Raw genomic sequence first — 22,700 nt, forward strand, 5'->3', positions numbered from 1 at the left:
TGAGCAAATGGTATCGGGTATAGGTACCGGTCTCAAATTTACCAAATCAGTGTATTTTCGGTACAGGTACTGCACAAGTATTCACCGGTTTTTACCCTCAAATACCGGTGCCGTACCAGTACCGACCGGTACCGAACCATACCATACTAGGTATATTCGGTACCGGTACCCACTTTTGGGGATTTCGGTAACGGTATTTTCGGTACCGGTTGGTACCGAGCTCATCAAGTCCTGTAGCAACGCAGCAATGCAAGTAATTGCACCGTTTAGATTACTTTTCATACACACAGTAAGTAAACTGTATTTTCGTTTGAATGAGGTTTTATATACACAACAACTTATTTTGCTTTCTTTTTTGGTTTTTTTTTTTGTAATGAATGAATTGTATCATGTAAAATTAACTTGGATATTTAGAATATTGATGAGCAAATCGTATCAAATCCTGTAAACGAACCGGTATCGTATCGGTACCAAATTTACTATACCAAATCATTTTTGGTACCAATTTGGTACCCACCTTTTGGCGTTTTCAGAATCGTTACTTTAGGTTCGATACCGGTCTAGCACCATACCTGTATTTATTGATTTTTGTAGGATCGTGTAGTGACCCAAACGAGTCGATCAGAAGAGTGTTTCACCAATACAAGTGGCGGAAACAAATGTGTCAGTGTTATTTCAGCTGGAAAACACAAGAAATCACTTTAAACTGTCTTTTGATTGATATTAGATCGTTAACAATGCTGTAGACACTTCGACAGAGCTTCGCCGTCGGAACTAATCTCGTTTTTCAATGAACTAACACATCAGGGTATTTATAGGCATTTAATTCCGCATGAACTGGACCAAACGGAACTTAATTCCGTGCGGAATTAGTTTAAGGGAAATCATGAGATCAAACGGAATTACATTCCGTGCGGAATTACCATGGGGTAATTTCGTGCGGAATTACCTCTTAGCCCATATTTCTTGATTTGCGTGCCCTGATCTATCTATTATATTACAAGACTCGATACAAGATGTGACACTTCGGGTTTTCCCGAGCAACCTCCTTGTATTAACCCTTGGTGTACTTATATTATTAAATGGAAATTTGTAAATTTTGTAAATTATATGGGTGTGCTATGTGATCCTTGTGTTAAGCTATGTGCATGTAATACATATATATATATATATACGGCTATAATAGAGAGCCGAGACCACGAACCCGACTCGAGACCACTCTCGGTCTCGAGTAAACAGTAAACAGTTGGGCCGGTTGGGATGCAAACCCCCTTTGAGCCCACTCGAAACCCTTGTAGGGTGCATCAGCCAAACCGGGTATAAAATCCATGTCCAAGCCAACTCTCCCTCACTTCCATCATTCTCCCACACACACACTCCTTCACTCTCTCTCACTTAAACCACAACAAGCAAGCTCATCTCTCTCTCTCTCCCTCTCGGATCCAATCGGCGGCAACAAGGAGTCTCGGTCAAAGCTCATCATCATCACCGGATACTTCATTTTCTCACCATCTTCCTTGACTCGGTGCCTTTTCATCAACCGGTTAGTGTTAATGTGTGTTAAGAGTTTTGGTGTGTTAATGAATAAGAAACATGTCTAGTCTAGAGGTCTTTTGTATGAAGTTTGTTTGATTGGTGGGTTTGATATTGTGTGTGAACTATTCTATGATGATGTTTGCTAAGATGTTCCAAAATGACAAAAGAATGATAGTTTAAAGAGTGTTTAGGACCATCCGGATTATGTTCAATGTTATAAAACAAATGCTTCTTTTGTTTCTTGCAAGATGATCTTGATATCTAAGTGATTTTTGTTCATAGAATGCATGGTTATGTAGGAGGAACATGTTTGTTATAGAGAAATCCTAAAGATGAACTAGATGAACATGTGATGAATATGTGTTGAATGTGTTTGAATGTTGTTACAAATATTTGAAAAACTTGTTGTTTGATCCATTTTGGTTAAGTGCTAGACAAGGGAACATGTTTGTGAAACCTTATTAGATAGTACATAAGGGCATGAAATCAGAATTCTGTGCATAGTACAATTCGGGCAGATGTATCAGAATCAGCAGGTAAACGACTCGAGACCAACGGTTGCGACTCGAGACCATGGAGCCACAACTCGAGACCGCAACGGTTGCGACTCGAGACCTGGGCCAAGCAACTTCAAAACGGACTTCAGGGACTCGAGACCCTCAAGGTCTCGACTCGAGACCACACCGTGACAACTCGAGACGGGACTCGAGACCTCTGAAGTTGCGAGTCATGCCTGCACCACTCGAGACCAGCCATTACAAGTCGAGACCTCCTGGTTGCGACTCGAGACCGCATGTTCTCGAGTCGAGACCATCTTGTCTCGACTGGGCTGTTCACTTTAGTTATTGGGCCATAATGTGATTTGTTTGGGCTGCCTGTTTAACTGAACTATGTGTTAGTTGATACTGTTGACTGATCCAATAGTAGAACAGGCCCAATAACTCTACATGTAACTGTATGCACGCTATGTGTTAGATTATGTGTAAAATATACGTGACATTCTCTGTACCCAAACCTGACCTATACTGGTAACCATGTTAGGACGTGGTGACCAGCGTGTTTGACAAGTAACCTAATCTGCCGAGCAACCCAAGGTGAGTTCACACACTAAGCATGCGTCCCAAGGAGGGACACGGACAAACTGCCAACTTGGGAAAAATACTTTTGAACTACTATTTCTGGGGGAAATCCGAATGGGTATTTACTATCTCTGGGGGAGATACGTTTGGATATTATTTATAAATCACAACTAGCCAAGCTAAACGAAACTCTATCACCTTAAGTCCCTGCTTACAGTACCGATTAATCGCCGGGGGCGAACGGGTTATTAGTTGATAGCGCTATTAGGTCTGACAACCTCACACCGTGACCGGGGGAGATCGGGCGTGAACTGGTAGACCTTGCATCTTTGTCAATGACGATAGACATTGATTCGGGGCACAACAACTTTCCGTCAACAGTTTCGATATCTACAGTTTAGTGAGCTTACAGATGGGGTAGCTCCCCACAACGTGATTATAAATGCTTTATCTAAACAACTTATATTTTCGAAAACTAAAACTGGACAACTAGTGAACTGGCTCAACTTTACGTTGACACCTTACTGCATGCTTTGCAGGTACCCAGTGATTCAGGAGCTTGCATCTTGCAGATGTGTAGTGGTCGTCTAACCCGTGTGTTGGGTTCTAAACAAACTTGAACTAAAAATCTTGTTCTAAACTATTTTGTCTATGCTTCCGCTACTTATCTGAACTATTACTTAAACTTAAACACTTTTGAACTTTGATTATGATATTTGCCAACCTTGGGGTTGGTGAGTATTACTTATGTTATTAATTAAATTGCTCAGTATAATTGGTGGCTGGATCCTGGTCAGTCACGCCTCCAAGCGGTGGTGTTCCGCATGTGGATTTTGGGGGTGTGACAGATTGGTATCAGAGCCATTGGTTATAGTGAACTTGGTTTTAAAAAGGGGAAAATCTTTTTGAGAAAAACCAGACTATAACCCGTGACTCGCGACGACACTACACTCCAAGTGCAAGACTCAACACATTAGACCTCATAGCTCGGACTAGTGTTTACTTGCTTGCTTGCTTTATGTTTTCTGTTATGCTATACGTACTAGTGTGCCTAGTTAGATAGATACACCTCCCTCTTCTATCTCATTCTCGCTACATTACGACATCACACTCACTCTATGCTTTCTGATTATGAAGACAATGAGTGGACGTGGAAGAGGAAACATTAACATGACTTAGGCTCAATTCACTAACCTGCTTAACACGGTGGCTGCAGCTTTCGCAGCTCACCCTGGAGGTAAACTCGTTATCCTAGGATGTTTAGATCCTACCGCCGCATCGTCTTTTACCCCTAAACCTATTCGCTTCGCTTCGCTTCTCACCACAGGTCAGCATGCACCTGCGCAACCACACGTGTGTACTTTCAAAACTTTCATGGATTGCAAACCTCTCCCATTCAATGGCACTGAGGGTGCCATAGGTCTTCTGCACTGGATTGAGAAAGTCGAAGCCGTCTTTGCTGTCTGTGAGTGTCCCCCTGCAAATTGGGTGAAATTTGCTACTGGTACGCTTGAAGAAAATGCGCTTTCCTGGTGGAAGGCGCAAATTCAGATGTTTGGTTTGGAAACTGCTAATGCTACTGCGTGGGAGGATTTCAAGGACACGATTAAGGAGGAGTATTGCCGCAGGGATGACATCCACAAGCTCGAAAATGAGTACTATGAGCTCAAGATGGTTGGATCAGAGATCGAGGCATACACCAAACAGTCCAACGACTATGCTGCCCTTTGCCCAAACATGTCTCGACCCATGTACCGAAGAATCGAATTGTACATCAAGGGTTTGGCTCCAGAAATTCGAAGCCATGTGACTGCAGCCAACCTCAATACCATTCAGCCGGTCGTCCGTCTTGCTCACAAACTCACTGACCAGGCCGTGGAACAGGGCAAGCTGCCCAAAAGGATTAGTGCTACTGCTGGAACTTCTAATGACAACAAGCGTAAGTGGGAAGGAAATCAAAGCAAGGATGCTAACCTCACTCAGGCCCCAACCCAGCAAAGGAAAACTGACAACAACAAGGGCCCTCAACAACAGGGTGGCTATCGCGGGAACCACCCCAAGTGCAACAAGTGCAATCGACATCACAGTGGGCCTTGTGGGAAAAGTCAGTGTCAGCGATGTAACAAGATGGGGAATGAGGCCAAGGATTGTAGGAGCCCACGTCCCGTGGGGCAGAACCAGCAGCAGCAGCAGCATCATGGGAACGTCAAGGGTTGTTTCCAGTGTGGAGCTGAGGGGCACTTTAAGAAGAATTGCCCTGAACTGAACCAGAACCGTAACAACAATCAGGGAGCTGGAAACAACGATCAGAACAACAATGCTGGAAATGGTGCAAGCGGAAGGGCTTTTGTGATTGGAGCTGGAGAAGCGAGGAATGACCCCAACGTCGTGGCGGGTAAGTTCCTACTCGATGATCGTTATGTTTCTGTATTATTTGATTCCGGAGCCGATGCTAGTTATGTGTCCCTACGTATTAGTAAGAAGCTTAAGCACCCGCCTTCGTTACTAAGTTCTAAACATATCGTCGAGTTAGCCAATGGTAGAAACATCGAGGCCTCACATGTTATCAACAACTGCAAACTAGAACTGTCTGGTCAGACCTATAGCATCGATCTTTTCCCCACCGTTCTTGGAAGCTTCGACGTCGTCATCGGTATGGATTGTATCCAAACATCGCGCGGAAATCCTCTGTCAAGAGAAAATGGTTCGCATTCCCCGCCGTTCTGGCAAACCCCTCATCGTGCAAGGTGACAAAGGCGGAGAAGTCACAAGCATCATCTCGTTCTTGAAAGCCCAGAAATGTTTACGAAAGGGGCACACCGCTCTCTTAGCGCTTGTCACCAACGCACAGGAAAAGGAAAAGAGGATTGGAGATTTTCCAGTGGTACGCGACTACCCTGAGGTATTTCCTGAAGAACTGCCTGGACTCCCTCCCCACCGTCAGGTCGAATTCCAAATCGAGCTAGCTCCCGGAGCAGCGCCTATAGCTCGTGCGCCTTATCGACTAGCCCCCGCAGAACTGAAGGAACTCTCTACGCAACTACAGGAACTATTGGATAAAGGATTTATCCACCCTAGTTCATCACCCTGGGGAGCGCCAGTACTATTTGTTAAGAAGAAGGATGGCACATTCCGAATGTGCATCGACTATCGTGAGCTGAACAAGGTTACCATCAAGAATCGCTACCCTCTCCCACGTATCGACGACCTGTTCGATCAGTTGCAGGGATCGAGCTACTACTCTAAGATTGACCTACGATCGGGCTATCATCAGCTAAGAGTCCGTAATGAAGACATCTCCAAAACTGCATTCAGAACACGTTATGGTCATTACGAGTTCCTTGTCATGCCCTTTGGAATGACTAACACGCCTGCGGTTTTTATGGATCTCATGAACCGAGTGTGCAAGCCGTACCTCGACAAATTTGTGATTGTGTTTATCGACGACATCTTGATCTACTCGAAAAGTCAAGAAGAGCATGAACAGCACCTACGCCTTATCCTCGAACTCCTTCGTAAGGAGCAACTGTACGCCAAGTTCTCGAAATGTGACTTCTGGCTTCGAGAAGTCCATTTCCTTGGGCACGTGGTCAATAAGGACGGGATTCACGTCGACCCAGCTAAGATCGACTCTATAAAGAATTGGCCTACGCCCAAAACCCCTACCGAAGTTCGCCAATTCTTGGGATTGGCAGGATACTATCGTAGATTTATCAAGGGGTTCTCAAAGATCGCTCAGCCTCTCACGGCTCTCACTCAGAAGGGTATTGCTTACAAGTGGAATGAAGCTCAGGAATCCGCATTTCAGAAGCTAAAGGATAACCTCTGTAGTGCTCCTATTCTCTCGTTACTTGAAGGTACCGACGACTTTGTGGTTTACTGCGATGCGTCTATTCATGGTCTTGGTTGCGTGTTAATGCAACGCGAGAAAGTTATTGCCTACGCCTCTCGACAACTTAAGACTCACGAAAGGAACTACACTACACACGACTTGGAACTGGGAGCAGTGGTTTTTGCGCTTAAGATATGGAGACATTACCTGTACGGTACCAAGTGCACTATTTACACCGATCACAGGAGTCTCGAGCATATCTTCAAGCAAAAGGAATTAAATATGCGACAACGTCGATGGGTCGAACTCTTGAATGATTATGAATGCGCCATCAAGTACCATCCGGGCAAGGCCAATGTCGTGGCAGACGCCCTCAGCCGAAAAGACACTACGCCCAAAAGCGTGCGAGCGCTACAACTTACCATCCAGTCTAACCTCCCTACTCAAATTCGAAATGCTCAGGTTGAAGCTCTGAAACCGGAAAACATCAGGGCTGAGTCCCTGCGATGATCGAGGCAGCGATTAGAACAAAAAGAAGATGGCGCTTACTATGTGGCAGGGCGCATTTGGGTTCCACTCTATGGAGGCCTACGTGAACTTATGATGGACGAAGCCCATAAGTCCCGTTACTCAGTACATCCTGGTTCCGATAAGATGTACCACGACTTAAGGACTACATATTGGTGGCCTGGCATGAAAGCCCACATAGCAACGTATGTCAGTAAATGTTTGACCTGCGCAAGAGTCAAAACTGAGTATCAGAAACCAGCAGGCCTACTCCAACAACCAGAAATCCCGAAATGGAAATGGGAGCAAATTTCCATGGATTTCGTTACTGGCCTACCTAGATCCCAACGCGGGAATGATACTATTTGGGTGATAGTGGATCGATTGACCAAGTCCGCACATTTCTTGGCCATTAAGGAAACAGACAAGTTTTCTACCTTGGCGGAGGTTTACTTAAAGGAAGTAGTCTCGAGGCACGGGGTGCCAACCTCCATTATTTCCGATCGAGACGCACGATTTACTTCCGAGTTGTGGCAAGCTATGCACAAATCCTTTGGCTCACGCTTGGACATGAGCACCGCTTATCACCCGCAAACGGATGGGCAGTCTGAACGCACCATCCAAACCCTGGAAGACATGCTTAGAGCATGTGTGATCGATTTTGGCAAGAATTGGGAGAAACATCTACCGCTAGTGGAATTCTCCTACAATAACAGCTACCACACCAGCATTCAGGCAGCACCCTTCGAGGCATTGTACGGTCGTAAATGCCGATCACCTCTTTGCTGGGCGGAAGTTGGTGACAGCCAGGTCACAGGCCCAGAACTGGTGGTAGACACGACAGAGAAGATTGCCCAGATTAGACAACGCATGGCGGCAGCTCGTGACCGTCAGAAAAGCTACGCCGATAAGCGTAGGATGTGACAACTCGTATTTCGAACCTATCTTTGTGATGTATGTAACGTATGTGAACGTGTTGTGATTATGTGAATCTTGATTTATTGAATGATATTATGTGAATGTGTATATGTTACATGAACCGAACCACACAACACACACACGATCGCACAAGCCCACTTGGGGCCGTGTTACTTGTACGCGAACCTATAGGGCAGCCCAAGTTGGGTTCGGCCCATCCCCCTTAGTCAATTAACCATTAGGGTGTTGTAAACATCTCACACTTTTGCCAATGCACTTCACACACAAAACCCTAGCTACCTCTTTCTCTCCTCTCAAACTTGACGGCAAGCATACCCTCCTCATCGAAGATTTCTTGTATTCGGATCACTCTCTCTCTGTTTGATTCTAATCGGTTAGTACTTTAATTATTAATTGTATGAATGTTGTAGTTCATATGTTTCTTTGTGATGCTTTACGGATGAGATATGATCGATTTATGTTACGAATAGATGATAGGCGGCTCACATGTATGATGTTGTGATTGATTGTAATGAAAGTTAGTGTTTGTTATTCGACTCATATATGAAGTATGATTAGATCATGATAAGGATTAATAATCGAATAATGTTAAAGATGATTGTTAACCGAATGCTTGCTAATCGGCTGTAATGTGTTCTTGTGCGGATGATTTGTAAAATTGTTGATAGTAAATGCATGCTAGCAATCAAGGATATGAATCATGATAATATGTTTAAGTGTTATGAGTATTGTTCATGCTTTGGTTATGATTAGGGTTCTTATGAATCAGTTGATAATTTCCCTGTTTGATCGATGGTAGGCTAATCGGATGGTTGGAAAACTGTTGATTGATTTATTGTAAATTTGGAAACTATTGAATAGATGTAACTGATTGCATGAATCACGAAAGTTAGTTAACTAGTCGCACAAGATCTCTTGGTCGCACAAGAAGTCTAGTCGCACAAGTCATCTGGTCGCACAAGATGACCTGACCGCACAAGAGGTTCCCAGTCACACAAGGCTGTTAGATCACACAAGTTGTATGTTTGTTTAACTGTTTGGGCCGGATGATCATGTTGGGCTGGGCTAGCTCTAATCGCACAACCCAACCGGATTATACAAGATGTCCGGATCGCACAAGTTTAGATTTAATTGATTTGGGCCGTGTTCATGTTTCTAGTTTTGTTGGGTATTTCGATATTGGGCTGAGTTTTAGTGGGCTCCAACGGATGACTCGCACAAGGCCACTAAGCTTGTGCGAGCCCAATCTTGAATACGTTATAACTGTTGAACGTGTTAGTGTATGTTGCTATGATCCGTGTGTGTTCCTTATCTGCTAGCTTATGTGAAACATACGTGCATTACTTGAGTCAAAACCTGACTTGTATAGTAACCCTGTTAGGACGTGGTTGACCACTCTTAGTTCAAGAAACCTTTTTGTGTATCTGCCGAGCAAACCAAGGTGAGTTCACACAGCCAAGGCATGGGATTCCCGGGTGGGAATTGGGTTGGAAGATTTGAATTGGATAATTACTCGTACTTACGCTATTGCTAGACTATAGACCATCGTCCTCAGGTTAGTCAGGACACTTACGTAAAACCTACGTAAACTAGTATCTACCATTGTCTCCCGGGTCGGGAGGACACTTACGTAAAACCTACGTAAACTCATACCTACCGCTGTCTTCCGGGTCGGAAGGACACTTACGTAAATCCTACGTAAACCCCACACGTACCACTGTCCTCGGGGAAGGGCACTCACGTAAATCCTACGTGACCTTGTACGTATTCCTGTTCTCGGATTAAGAAGAACACATGGTTGCAAATAGTCCAGTAAGTACAAATATGGGAAGCCCCCATTAGTAAGGATAAACGTGGGAATCCCCCCACTAGTAATAAATATGACCATGGGAAACCCCCACTATTAGTACATACATACATGGGAAGCCCCCACTAGATGAACATACGATTTGCTATTCTGAACTTACTTTCTGTGAACTCGCTTAACTAGTTGTTGACTCTCTGCTGCATGCCTTGCAGGACCTTAGGTACTTGTGGAGCTTGCACGGGAGGCACAGTCGTTGTGGACAGGGATCGTGTATGTTATGTTGAACACTTATGACATTTCAAATTATTATTTATGTTGGGTTTACTTACAAGCTTCCGCTACTTGAACAAAGTTTGGTTTGAACATCATTGTATTGAATTGGGTTTTACGAACTACTTTAACTATTATACACTATGTTCAATATGATTGATGGCTTGATCCTGGTCATGTCACGCCTCCAAGCGGTGGTACTCCACGTGTGGATTTTGGGGGTGTGACAGATTGGTATCAGAGCCATTGGTTATAGAGAACTTGGTTTTAATATGGGGAAAACATTTTATTAAAACCGGACTATAACCAGAACAGTGCTCTCAACGATCCACAACGACGCTTCGCTCCACGTGCAAGACTCAACATCCTAGGTAATATGGTTTATGTTTATTGCCTACATGCTAGAACTATATAGAACTTTGCTCGTAGTATGCTTAGATACACCTGACCCTATTACATGAGAATACCTATATGCTTACACTCTTCTGTCATCGCACTACTCGCGAACCATTCTCACTTATGCTACTTTTACTATGAAGACCATGTCTGGACGTGTTAACATGACTCAAGCCCAGTTGACGGCTCTCATTAACGAACAAGTTGCTGCGGCACTTGCAGCCGCACAAGCAGGAGGTATATCCTGTAGTCATAGCACACACTAGGATCATTGGATCCTACACTCCTAAACCAACTCTCGTGTTTAAACTTTGTCCTATTCGTACACAATAGGTCAACCCGCACAGCAACCTGTCTGCACATTCAAGAACTTCATGGACTGTCGTCTAAGCACATTCAGTGGCACAGAAGGAGCAGTGGGACTACTCCATTGGTTTGAGAAGCTCGAGTCAGTGTTCGAGATGTGTGAATGCCCTGAGGCTCGCAGGGTCAAGTACGCCACTGGCACGTTGGAAGGGATTGCGCTAACCTGGTGGAACGCGCAAGTTCAGATTCTAGGGTTGGCAGCTGCTAACGCCACCCCCTGGAACGAATTCAAAGAACTGATCAAAAGGGAATACTGCACGCGTGATGACATCCACAAGTTGGAAGTGGAGCTTTATCATTTGAAAATGACGGGGTCAGAAATCGAAGCTTACACGAAACGGTCGAACGAACTGGCCATCTTGTGTCCAACCATGGTGGACCCTCCAATCAAGCGTATCGAGTTGTACCTCAAGGGTCTAGCGTCAGAAATTCAGAGCCATGTGACATCGGCTAATCTCGACAATATCCAAGACATCCAGCGTCTTGCTCATCGCCTCACGGATCAGGCGGTGGAACAGAACAAGTTGCCCAAACGCATCAGTGCTACCACTTCAGCCGCTACGCCTACTACTCCTAGTGACAACAAAAGAAAGTGGGATGGGGATTCTAGCAAAGGTTCGGCAACAGTTCAGTCTCAAGCTCAGCAACAGAAGACTGACCACTACCAGAGTCCTAGTCAGCAGTCTTCTGGTAGTCGTGGACAGAGAAGATATCAAGGATTTCACCCCAAGTGTCACAACTGCAACAGACACCACAGCGGCCAGTGCAACAAGGGTCGTTGCCAAAGGTGTCTCAAGATGGGTCACGAGGCCAAAGACTGTAGGAGCCCACGGCCTGCGAATCAGAACCAGCAACTGCAGCTACCAGCTCAACAAAACCCGCAGCAGCAACAACAACGGGGCAACAGGGGATGTTTTTAGTGTGGGACTGAAGGTCATTTCAAATGCGATTGCCCTCAATTGAACCAGAACCAGAATCGCAACAACAACAATCACCAGGGTAATGGGAACCACAACAACGGGGGAAACAACAACAATGGCAACGAAGCAAGGGGACGTGCATTCGTGCTGGGGCGAGGAGACGCAATGAACGATCCCAATGTGGTTATGGGTAAGTTTCTCCTCGACGGCATTTATGCTACTCCAGTGACACGATGATACTCCAGTGATATATAACAATAAAGATTAAAATCATCAAATATTAAAGATTAAAGATTAAAATCATCAAATTCGAAACTACAAAAAACATTAAAGATTAAAATCATCAAATATTAGAAGTAATAAAAAAGTAGTTATACATTGACGAGGTATGGTACTGAACCCGACCTGAGCGGTCGGACTTTCTTGTTATTTATCACTTTTATAGTAATTATATATTATTATTGTGTACTAACCCGTGAAGCCCAGCGCGTTGTAGTTTATATACTACACTAGGCTGTGGGCTTGTAGAGACAACCCCTAACTAGGTCTGGCCCATTGAGGTTAGGGTTTCCCACATCTCCTATATAAGAAGGTCTCCACCTCCTTATTAGGGCATGATATATGGGGCAAACACTTTTGTAGCTGGAAATGGAAATAGGGGATCCTTTCTCTACCGGCCGTCTCTACATCCCCGTTTTTCTCTCTTCTTCTTATTTGCAGGTCTAGGATTCGGGTGAAAAATATGAGGTGTGGCCATATCCGTATCCATCACCGTAGAAATACTGACCCACTCGGGTTCACTCTTTTACATACATCTTTAAATCGTAATACTTATCAATGAGTCTAAAACACTTTTAACCTTTAATTAATAATCTATAAAAGTATTATAAAAATAAATTATAAACTTATTTCACAACTTTATATAATGTTATTATAATTTTTCTATAATCTGCTGGGTTCCTTGGTTTAAAGTGGTCGCGCCTAAGGAAGAGGGAGGTTTGGGTGTTCGTAGTCTTGCTTCTACCAATAAAGCCTTGATGGTCAATTGGAGCATTAGATACAAGAATGACAACTCGTCACTATGGGCTCGGTTAATTACGGCACTACACTGTGGGGTTAGATGCAAGTCCAGTATTCCGGTGAAGTGCTCAATCGGTGGGGTCTGGAAATCTATTGTTAATATGGGCAGAGCTACACAAAATCCCACCATTGATATTAACGCTAAAATGTCACCAAGAATGGGGGTAGGGGACAAAACGTTATTTTGGCTGGATAATTGGATGGGTAACGGACCTCTACGTGACCGTTTCCCCAACCTCTACGCGGTGGAGTCCGAGAAAAGATGCACAGTTCAACAACGGTATAGCATAATCGATGGGAATGTGGAGTGGTTCTGGGGCAGTTTGAACATCCTGACCCAATCCGAACAACTGGCTGAACGGGCTTCCTGCACTACTCTTCTCTATAATATCGAGCTCGGGTCAGGACCAGATCTCTGGTTATGGAAAACAGGTTCTTCAAGGGAGATATTCACTGTGCAACTTTTACGGGCAGAGTTGGATCACATTAATATCATACCGGAAACAAAGGTGCTCAACTGGCTACACTGGATTCCGAAAAAAGTTAACTGTTTCTTATGGCGAGTCGTACTGGACCGAATTCCGACCAAAGAAGCATTGATGGCTAGAAGAATCTCCCTCCCCTCAGCCTCTTGCATCTTTTGCAACGACGTTATAGAAACCGTAGACCACCTTCTTGTTACCTGTGACTTCGCCCAGCAGGTTTGGACTTTGATCCTTCAATGGATCAACATTCATCTACCGCGTTTCACCTTGAGTGTCATACAACTGTCCGAACAAATTTTATCCCACAAGACACACAAGGCCTTGAAAAGAGCAATATGGGCGGTTGTGGCTGCAACATGCTGGAATATATGGCGAACAAGAAACGACTTCATCTTCAAGCACAAATCTCCTCAGCTGACTAAATTGATTGGCGACATCAAGGCGCACTCTTTCCTGTGGGTGCAATCTCGAGCTAGTCTTCCTGATATAACCTGGGAAAAGTGGAGGGGTTTCAAGTTTATGGATTTCCCCCTTTAGCTTGAACTTTCTTTTTAGTTCTTGTAATTCTGTTCCTTTTTTATTTCTGTAAAGCTTCTTGCTTTTTGATCTATGAAATTCCGCCTTTTTCGAAAAAAAAAATTAATATTTATACTATATTAAATTTTTGTGAACTTGATCAATCAAAATACATTGAATTTTTAAAAGATTTTGACCAAATTAAATGCTATTGCCTACTAATATTGGGGGATGGGGAACCTATCTGCTGAACACCTGGATCCGAAAAAGAAAACAATAACGGATGGCTGGATGCAAAGGATGGGACTCTTAACTAGAGATAGGTAAAATCGGGTATTCTTAAAACCCGGAACCGGTTTCAACCCGGAACCGGGTATGGATACAACTGAGTGGAACCGGGTTCTCGGTGGAACCGGGTCCGAGTACAACCCGGGTACACGTAAATAAATATAGAACCGGCGTAACCGGTTACGGGTTCAATGGAACCGGGTACAGGTACTGTTTGGAACCGGGTACGGGTACTATTTGGAACCGGTTACGGGTACTGTTAGGAATCGGTTATTTTGAGTTTTTCAATAAAAAGCTGTCTACATACTGTTTGAAACCGATTCCTTCTGTATTCACTCGATAAAAGCTGACTTTTTAACTTTTCTACTGTCCGGAACCGGTTCCAACGGGTATAGTACCGTTAGGAACCGATTATTAAATATAAAAATCAGTTTCGGCTCATTTCATTCAATCCATCTTCTTCTTTAAACTCATTGAAAGAACAAGAACCTATGGAATCGGAAGAAGGAGTTGTTATGGTTTTAGAAACCAAACGTAACCCCGCAATTTGGAAATATTTTGATTTGTGTTTGATGGCGGATAGCCATGAGATGGCTAGGTGCAAAAAGGAAAAGAAATAGATAGAAGAAGAAGAGGATTTGTGAATAAAAAATGGGAAAAGTACAACATATTTATACTGTCATCGGTTCCAACGGTCATAAAGGAATCGGTTCCAACGGTCTTATTTGCATTAAATGTGTTTTGATACTCAAGATTCGGTTCCAACGGTCACTTGGAATCGGTTCCAACGGTAATGTATACCGTGTACAGATAGGAACCGGGTACGCAGGAACCAGGTACGGGTAGGAACCGGGTACGGGTAAGGAACCGGGTACGGGTAGTTTTTTTTACAGAATATGGGAACCGGGTAATACCCGTCGGGTTTTTTAAACCTGGGACCGGTTCCTCTGAGCATCGGGTATGAACCGGAACCGGGTTCGGGTCGGGTCCACTGGAATCGGGTAGGAACCGGTTTTTATGCCCATCTCTACTCTTAACTATGTATTACACTTAAATACATATATGAGTTGATCTGATAAAATGAAATTAACGAAAATACAACAAAACATGTGATATGTATTACACTTAAATACATATATGAGTTGATCTGATAAAATGAAATTAACGAAAATACAACAAAACATGTGATGACATAATTATAAAGGGTTTTAATCCCATAGTGGAGTTAGACCATGTGTAGTGGAAGGGGAAGATAATGCCCCCACCCTAGGGCATTTTACGCCATGTGGCGGTCCAGTCAGCAAAGGGGCATTATTGGGCGTTTTCTAAAATGGGTGTAGTGGGGATGGGGCATTATTGGGGCATTAAATAAAATAAAGAAAAAACACAGAAAAAATCTTATTGGATAAGGAGAAGGGGGCTGAAAGATGATTAGACAAGGGAGAAGGGGGAAGGCGTTTTATATAAAACGCCAAATTCATTTTTTTTCAAAAAAAAAAAAAGCCAAAAAACGCCCTATGTAATGGGAGGGGGGCGTTTTTCGGCGTTATTTTTGAAATTTTAAAAAAAACGCCCCACTACACATGGTCTTAGGGGGTGTTTGTTTTTTTCAAACATCTTCAAGGGAACCATTGTCTGCAAGCGCGCAGACGTTTCCCTTGAAGACTGTTTGTTTTTTTTTAACAGATCTGAAAATGGCTTATATCATCTTAAAATAAAAGCTTAAAATAAAAGCTATGAACCCTTCCTTCAAACATCTTTACAGAACTCCTTCAAACATCCTCCTACCAACATCTCTAGCATCCTCTTCTTCTTCTTCTTCTTCTCAATTCCACACAAAACCATGAAGACCTCTTTCAGAGGAAGCTACGACGCCGGCCGTCGCCTCCGTCTACCACCACCACCGCCCCTTCACCCTACTTATTACGGTAGCTGACACATCTCCGACGAACAGAGTTTCGGTACCTCCAAATATGGGAGCCAATCCCGAGCTTGAAAGCCTGTTTCCTGAGAAAAAGCGAGTCAGAAATCCTATTGTTCCAATCGGTATCATTTCTATTCTAAACCCTAGTTTTTCTCACTTCAAATCCATGTTGCTGTTTATCTTGTTTAATTGGTTGTCTTTTCAAATTACAAGCATTTTGTGGCAATCATGATTTACCTGCCAATTATGTGATCATTAGTGTTTTGGTGATATATCTTTGTTATAATCTTTTAATTTGAATATGCTGTGTGTGTAGTGTCTGGAAATGATTAGATTATATGCTTAACCATGTAAAGTAATGTTTCTAATTTCATAAGTTAGATGTTTGCTGGAGCACTGATGATGCAGTTATTTTGGTTACTGGCTATTACTGTGAAACTTAAGATTATTTTTCTGTGTTTATTCATGCTGATTATAAAGTCAGTACCGGCCATAAAACAATTGTATTGTGTAGTTGAGGTAATTGGTTTAGGATGTTTTGATTTGGAAAATAAAACAAAGTTCATGTAGTTTGTACAGACAGTATCAATTTATAAAAACAAACAGTCTTATATTTTCAGCTTGAAGAGCTTCAGACCACATCTTTAGTTGCAGACATAAAAACAGATGAAATCAGCCTGCAGACAGCTTATGTCTGCAAAAAACAAACAGCGCCTTAGTGTATTAGAATTTAGAAGTTTTTACTTATCCACATCTATGTAGGTATATTTTTATGATTATTTGAGTATTTACATACCTACTCATGTGTATTATAAATGATATCATCAACATGTTGTTCAACCTACGAATATGTATACAAGGGTACTATACGGGTAGTGTTTGTGGGTTGACGGATCAAACTCCATGCAAACATGAAATTTGACACGAACCCAAACACATTAAGGATATTCATGAGTTCACACGGATAGCACTAACATTCACATTTATGTGTTAATAATGCATAAACCTTATTTTTATTGTAATCTTATTACAAAAATTTTGATTTTTAAAATTCAGGATGTTACATAAATATTTAATGTTAGCACGTACGTGTTGTCTATAAATGTATGCCATCTGAGAGAAACACACTCAAAACTCCTCATTTTTCAAAGCGTGGAAAATAAGTATGTTTGTTACAAAGAAACTTTTTTCTGTTTTTATTATATTAACTTGCCTTCTTATAACACCATCTCAGTCTCAAAACAGAAATTGCTATTACTTTGAGTGGACAATTAACTTCTATGACGGAGTCCAAGATTCACCAATTGATGTTCATGTGAAATCAAAAGACGATGATCTTGGGCATCACACCATCACTTACGATCATGGGTGGCCTTTCGGTTTTTGTGAGCAATTCTTCGAAAGAACTCTTTTTTGGGGACATTTTACTCTTGGATCCAAGTTTGTAAGTTTCAATGTTTTTGACAAAGAAATAGCAAAAATTATTGGTCGGAATATTTCAGCCAACAACATGGTTCACTGGCTATTGAAACAAGATGGGTATTACTTGTCACCAGAATTTAAACCATATGATGATCCAGCTTGGATGTTTAGAGGACATTGGCAATAAGAAATATTTTGAAGTTGTTTTTCTAATAATTATATTATAATAAAATTATATTAATGCTGTGTGTTTGTTAATGACAATAATTTTCGATTGATTATGTTTTGAATTCATTATGCAAACAACCAAGGAACCACCCCAAACCCCCAACTTTTTTTCTATAATGACCTGAATCGAACAAAACAATAAAAACAATAATTGACGAACAACTTCAAATTCGTTTTCTATGTTGTTACTTTGTTAGGCGTGCATCCTTTAGGGTATCAAAATTAGCTCACTTTAAACTCATCAATACTTAAGTCAAAATGAATTTCTTTGGAAACCTAATTTAATCTTTTGTTTTTTCAATCAAATTAGTTATTATGTTAACTAGTTTGAATAAAAATGGAATCAATATACTTTCATTACTTTGTCCCTTGTGTCATGATGAATTTGAATCAATTGAGCACATCTTTGGTACATGCAAGTTGTTGGATAGATTATGGGATCTCATCTCTGGTTGGACCTCGATTCAATTCCCTTCGGATTGTAATCCTTTGGCGGATATCGGTTGGCTAGAGAATTCATCTTTGATCAAACAAAACAAAGAAGTTTGGGCTCCGTTATATTTGTTACATGGTGCTTATGTGAAAAAAAAGGAATGCAATAGCTTTTGAGAGTTAAAGATTAATCATCTCGATGCACTAAAGATGTGAAGACGTTTTCTTTTTGATGGATTACAACTAGAGCGAAGAAGAAACAGTGGAAGACTTGAATTGAGTGGCTTTTAACCCTATAACGTAAATGTCTTTTTTGCTGTTTTGCCTAGCTCCTTGTTAGGCTTTTCTTTTAATTAATGAAATTATCGTCTTTAACAAAATCGTCATATTTAAACTAGAAATATCTAGTGTTATACAAACGTTAAAATCCCGAGCGTCCCCATAAAATTTTGACACCACACCCCATAAAATCTTAAAACCTAGCATAGTATTAAAGAAAAGGAAAAAAACTAGAAATGCAGTTCACTAGAAAATTTGGCAGATGAGGTGATGGAAACACGATGAAGGAGATAATTTTTTTTAATGGCTAAGCTTGCATATTATGAGGATTGAACTCATAACCTCTTACTATCATATACCTTATCTAAGGGGCTGTTTGACAACATCTGAACCAATAAGTGTTGAATGAATAAGAGGTCTGAATGAGTAAGACTTAAGAGGCTCTGAACCAGTAAGTGTTGAATTAGTAAAGTGTTGTTTGGTTGCACCTCTGAATAACTGTGTAAAATGATATTTTTACCCCTGTTCATAATACTGAACATATATACATACAGCAGATCATCAAACCACTTTCATACAAATTTGTTAATAATATTGAACTATTTATAAAACTTTATACAAATCTGAACATATATACAATCTGTTCATATATACACACAACAGATCATCAAACCACTTTCGAACATATATACAATCTGAACGTATATACAATCTGTTCATATATACATACAACACTTCATGATTCGTTACCTGCTGACGTGGAGGATTGCTGCGACGTGGAGGGTTGCGGAGGAGAACGAAGGAGAAAGATGGAGGGCTGCGACGTGGAGGGTGGCGGAGTAGTAAGGGGCGGTGGAGAGGGGAGGAGGAGATGTTGGCGGCTGTGGAGGAGAAAGGGGCGTGCTGTGTATTGAGGAGAAGGGCGGATTGTTTTATTAGGGCAAGGGGTAGGAGTGCCAAATTTTTCATTCAGATTAAAAAAGTTGTTGAACCATTCAGATGGTTCCATTAAGAGGTTAAGTTTTTGTGAACCAAACAACCCATACCTCTAACCGATTCAGAGGTAGGCTTTTAATGGGTCCATTAAGATGTAAACAAACAGGCCCTAACTCACCAACAAAATTGATTTATTCCCAATGGAAGAGATAAATAATTGTTAATTTGTGTGTTAAAAGCATATCTATTACTATTTTCCCCTACTTTTCAATGACTTTTCTTAAACTAGTCTCACAAGTAATTAAAGGCTGGATAGAGGTTACACCGGTGGATAGTCCCACTGGTTTTGCAAAAAAAAACATCTTTTTCAATTATCTATATCTATATAACATCTTTTTTTAAACTACTTTTCAGTAAAATACTAACTTGATTGGTCTTAATTATCTCCATAATTAGAGTTAAATGCTTGGTTGGTCCCTATGGTTTGCGAAAATTGCAGACTTGGTCCCAATGGTTCACTAATTACAGTTAGTCCTAATAGTTGTAATTTTTGCACTCGGGTGGTCCTTATCACTAACATGAGTTAAATTTCTCAGTTAAGTTGATGTTAAATGACCAAATTACCCTCAACAATTAAAAAAGTAAAAGTAAAAATATAAGACGGGTCCACCCCCATCATCTTCTTCTTCACCTCTCATACTCTCTCTCTCTCTCTCTCTCTCTCTCTCTCTCTCTCTCTCTCTCTCTCTCTCTCTCTCTCTCTCTCTCTCTCTCTCTCTCTCTCTCTCTCTCTAGGAACCACCATCAGCCATCATCTTTGGACCACCACAATTGCAAACCTTGTATTTCCACAACAGGCATTCCAATTGCAAACCCTTAATTCAAATAAAATTGTACAGGTGCTTACACTATCAACGTTGATTCATGGTAATATTGGGCTTGAACATGTTCATTTTCTTTCTCTAAAGGAGGTACTGCTTTACATCTTGCACGCTATATTATAACAATCATATGTCTATGTAGTGCATATTGTGGCATTTACTTATGTCACTTTGCTTATACCTTTTTGTACATGATACAAGTGATCCAGCTGACGACACAACTGCATTTGGATTTTCCATAAGATGATTGTGCCTCCTTACAGTTCTGGTAGTGCAGGTGGTGGTTGTAGAGTTGGTGTGGCGCCGGAGGTTTGTGTAGATGGTGGTGATTGAACGGTGATAGATTGAAAGAAACCAGTTTTTTTGGGGGGCAGAAGATGACTGAACGGTGAATGTTTAATGATGGACCTCCAAAATTTAAGGGATGAAATGGTGATAAAAGCCATTGACGACTGATGTGGTTACTGGTGTTTCAGACAGGGAGAGAGGGGGATAGGGAGAGAGGGGGATGAAGAAGAAGATGATAGGGTGGGCCCATCTCCTTTTGTTTCTTATATTTTTACTTTTAATTTTTTAATTGTTGAGGGTAATTTGGTCATTTAACATCAACTTAACTGAAATTAACTTAAGTTAGTGATAAGGACCACCTGAGTGCAAAAATTACAACTATTAGGACCAACTCTGTAATTAGTGAACCATTGAGACCAAGTCTGCAATTTTTGCAAATCACAGGGACCAACCAAGCATTTAACTCTAATTATGGAGATAATTAAGACCAAACAAGTTAGTATTTTACTGAAATTTTATTTTAAAGCATTGATGTTATATTTTTATTGAATATTCAGTTAATTATATTTTTGAAATTTAGAATTTGAAATCCATATATTAATGGTAGATATCTAAATCAATTTCAATTATTCTTTAATTTGTAATTATCATTTATTAACTTTCTAAAAGATTTTATTATTATGGTAATATAATTATGGGGCAAATTAAAATCAACTAAGTTATTATTTTACTAACTTTTATTTTTGAAACATGCATGTTATATTATATGAAACTCATTTTTATTAAATATTCAGCTATGTGTATTTTTGAAATTTAAAACGTGTTTATTTACGACAGATTTCTAAATCAATTTAATCATTCTTTAATTTGTATTTATCATTTATTAACACCCTAACTTAGCAATTTTTAGACCAATCAAGTTATTATTTTACTAACTTTTAATTGTAAAACGTATATTTTCTATTATATAAAACTCATTTCTATTGAATATATGAAACTGTGGAGTTTTCATGTGCTCTACAGCCAACTAAGCCCAAAACGCGTTGGTGATTAAAGAGGCATTGGATTATTTATGAATCAGGGATCTCTCCTGGCCACGGCCGATGTGGATTTGACTAGGGTGTTACAATGGTCGATGTTAATCTTTCGGTAGTCGGTATCGATATCATTACAATCACCCCCCCCCCCCGCCCTTAGGGACTCATCGTCCTCGATGAGGTTTGCCTCAGTGCCCCACCATCCCAAACAACTTAGGGATGGCTCTGATACCATTTGTAACATTCGGCCTCTCGCACCACCAATATTTTCTGCTTTGCCCCTAATGAGTTGCCCATCCAAGAGCTCGCTACTTTGTTTTTGGTTGCCTCGGTGGAGACTTCCAGGAGGTCGCCCATCCTAGTACTACTCCCACCTGAGCACGCTTAACTGTGGAGTTTTCATGTGTTCCACAGCCAACTAACCCAAAACGCGTTGGTGATTAAAGAGGCATTGGATTACTTATGAACCAGGGATCTCTCCTAGCCACGGTCGATGTGGGATTTGCCTAGGGTGTTACAATGGTCCATGTTAATCTTTCGGTAGTCGGTATCGGTATCATTACAATCACCCCCCCCCCCTTAGGGACTCATCGTCCTCAATGAGGTTGCCCTACCATCCCGAACAACTTAGGAGTGGCTCTAATACCATTTGTAACATTCGCCCCTCGCACAACCAATATTGTCCGCTTTGCCCCGATGAGTTGCCCATCCAAGAGCTCACGACTTTGTTTTTGGTTGCCTCGGTGGAGACTTTCTAGGAGATCACCCATCCTAGTACTACTGCCACCTGAGCACCATTAACTGTGTAGTTTTCATGTGCTCTACAGCCAACTAAGCCCAAAACGCGTTGGTGATTAAAGAGGCATTGGATTACTTATGAACCAGGGATCTCTCCTGGCCACGGCCGATATGAGATTTGTCTAGTGTGTTACAATGGTCCATGTTAATCTTTCGATAGTCGGTATCGGTATCATAGTGGCGAGATGGAGGAGCTGTCAGACGGTGGTATGATAGAGCTGTGGTGGTGGTGCTAAGGTGGTGTTTGCTGGTATTGGTAGAGAAAGAATGCGATTGATTGAGAGAGGATGATATGCACCGACATTTTTCATTTTTCTGACGATGATATTTGTATGATGGTGGTATTGTATCTGTGGTTTTAACATACAATACATGGTTTTAGCCTTGATTTTGTAGGAGTCTTAATTATTATTGTTATATTTGATTTTGAAAGAACTAGAATTGTTGTACCTAC

At 41.4% G+C, this 22,700-nt stretch overlaps 1 protein-coding gene across 1 annotated transcript; it reads left to right on the forward strand.

The window, feature by feature from the left end:
* The first annotated feature begins 12,689 nt into the window (after positions 1-12,689).
* On the forward strand, positions 12,690-13,754 carry LOC110881815. Its single transcript, XM_022129965.1, has one exon. The coding sequence runs from the start codon at positions 12,690-12,692 to the stop codon at positions 13,752-13,754; it is 1,065 nt and encodes a 354-aa protein (XP_021985657.1).
* Positions 13,755-22,700: the final 8,946 nt, after the last annotated feature.

Source organism: Helianthus annuus, chromosome 10 (assembly GCF_002127325.2).
Source record: "Helianthus annuus cultivar XRQ/B chromosome 10, HanXRQr2.0-SUNRISE, whole genome shotgun sequence".
Classification (NCBI taxonomy): Eukaryota; Viridiplantae; Streptophyta; class Magnoliopsida; order Asterales; family Asteraceae; genus Helianthus; species Helianthus annuus.

Coding starts and splice junctions, on each gene's coding strand:
- LOC110881815 (XM_022129965.1), top strand. CDS start 12,690: ATGGTCAATTGGAGCATTAGATACAAGAATGACAACTCGTCACTATGG.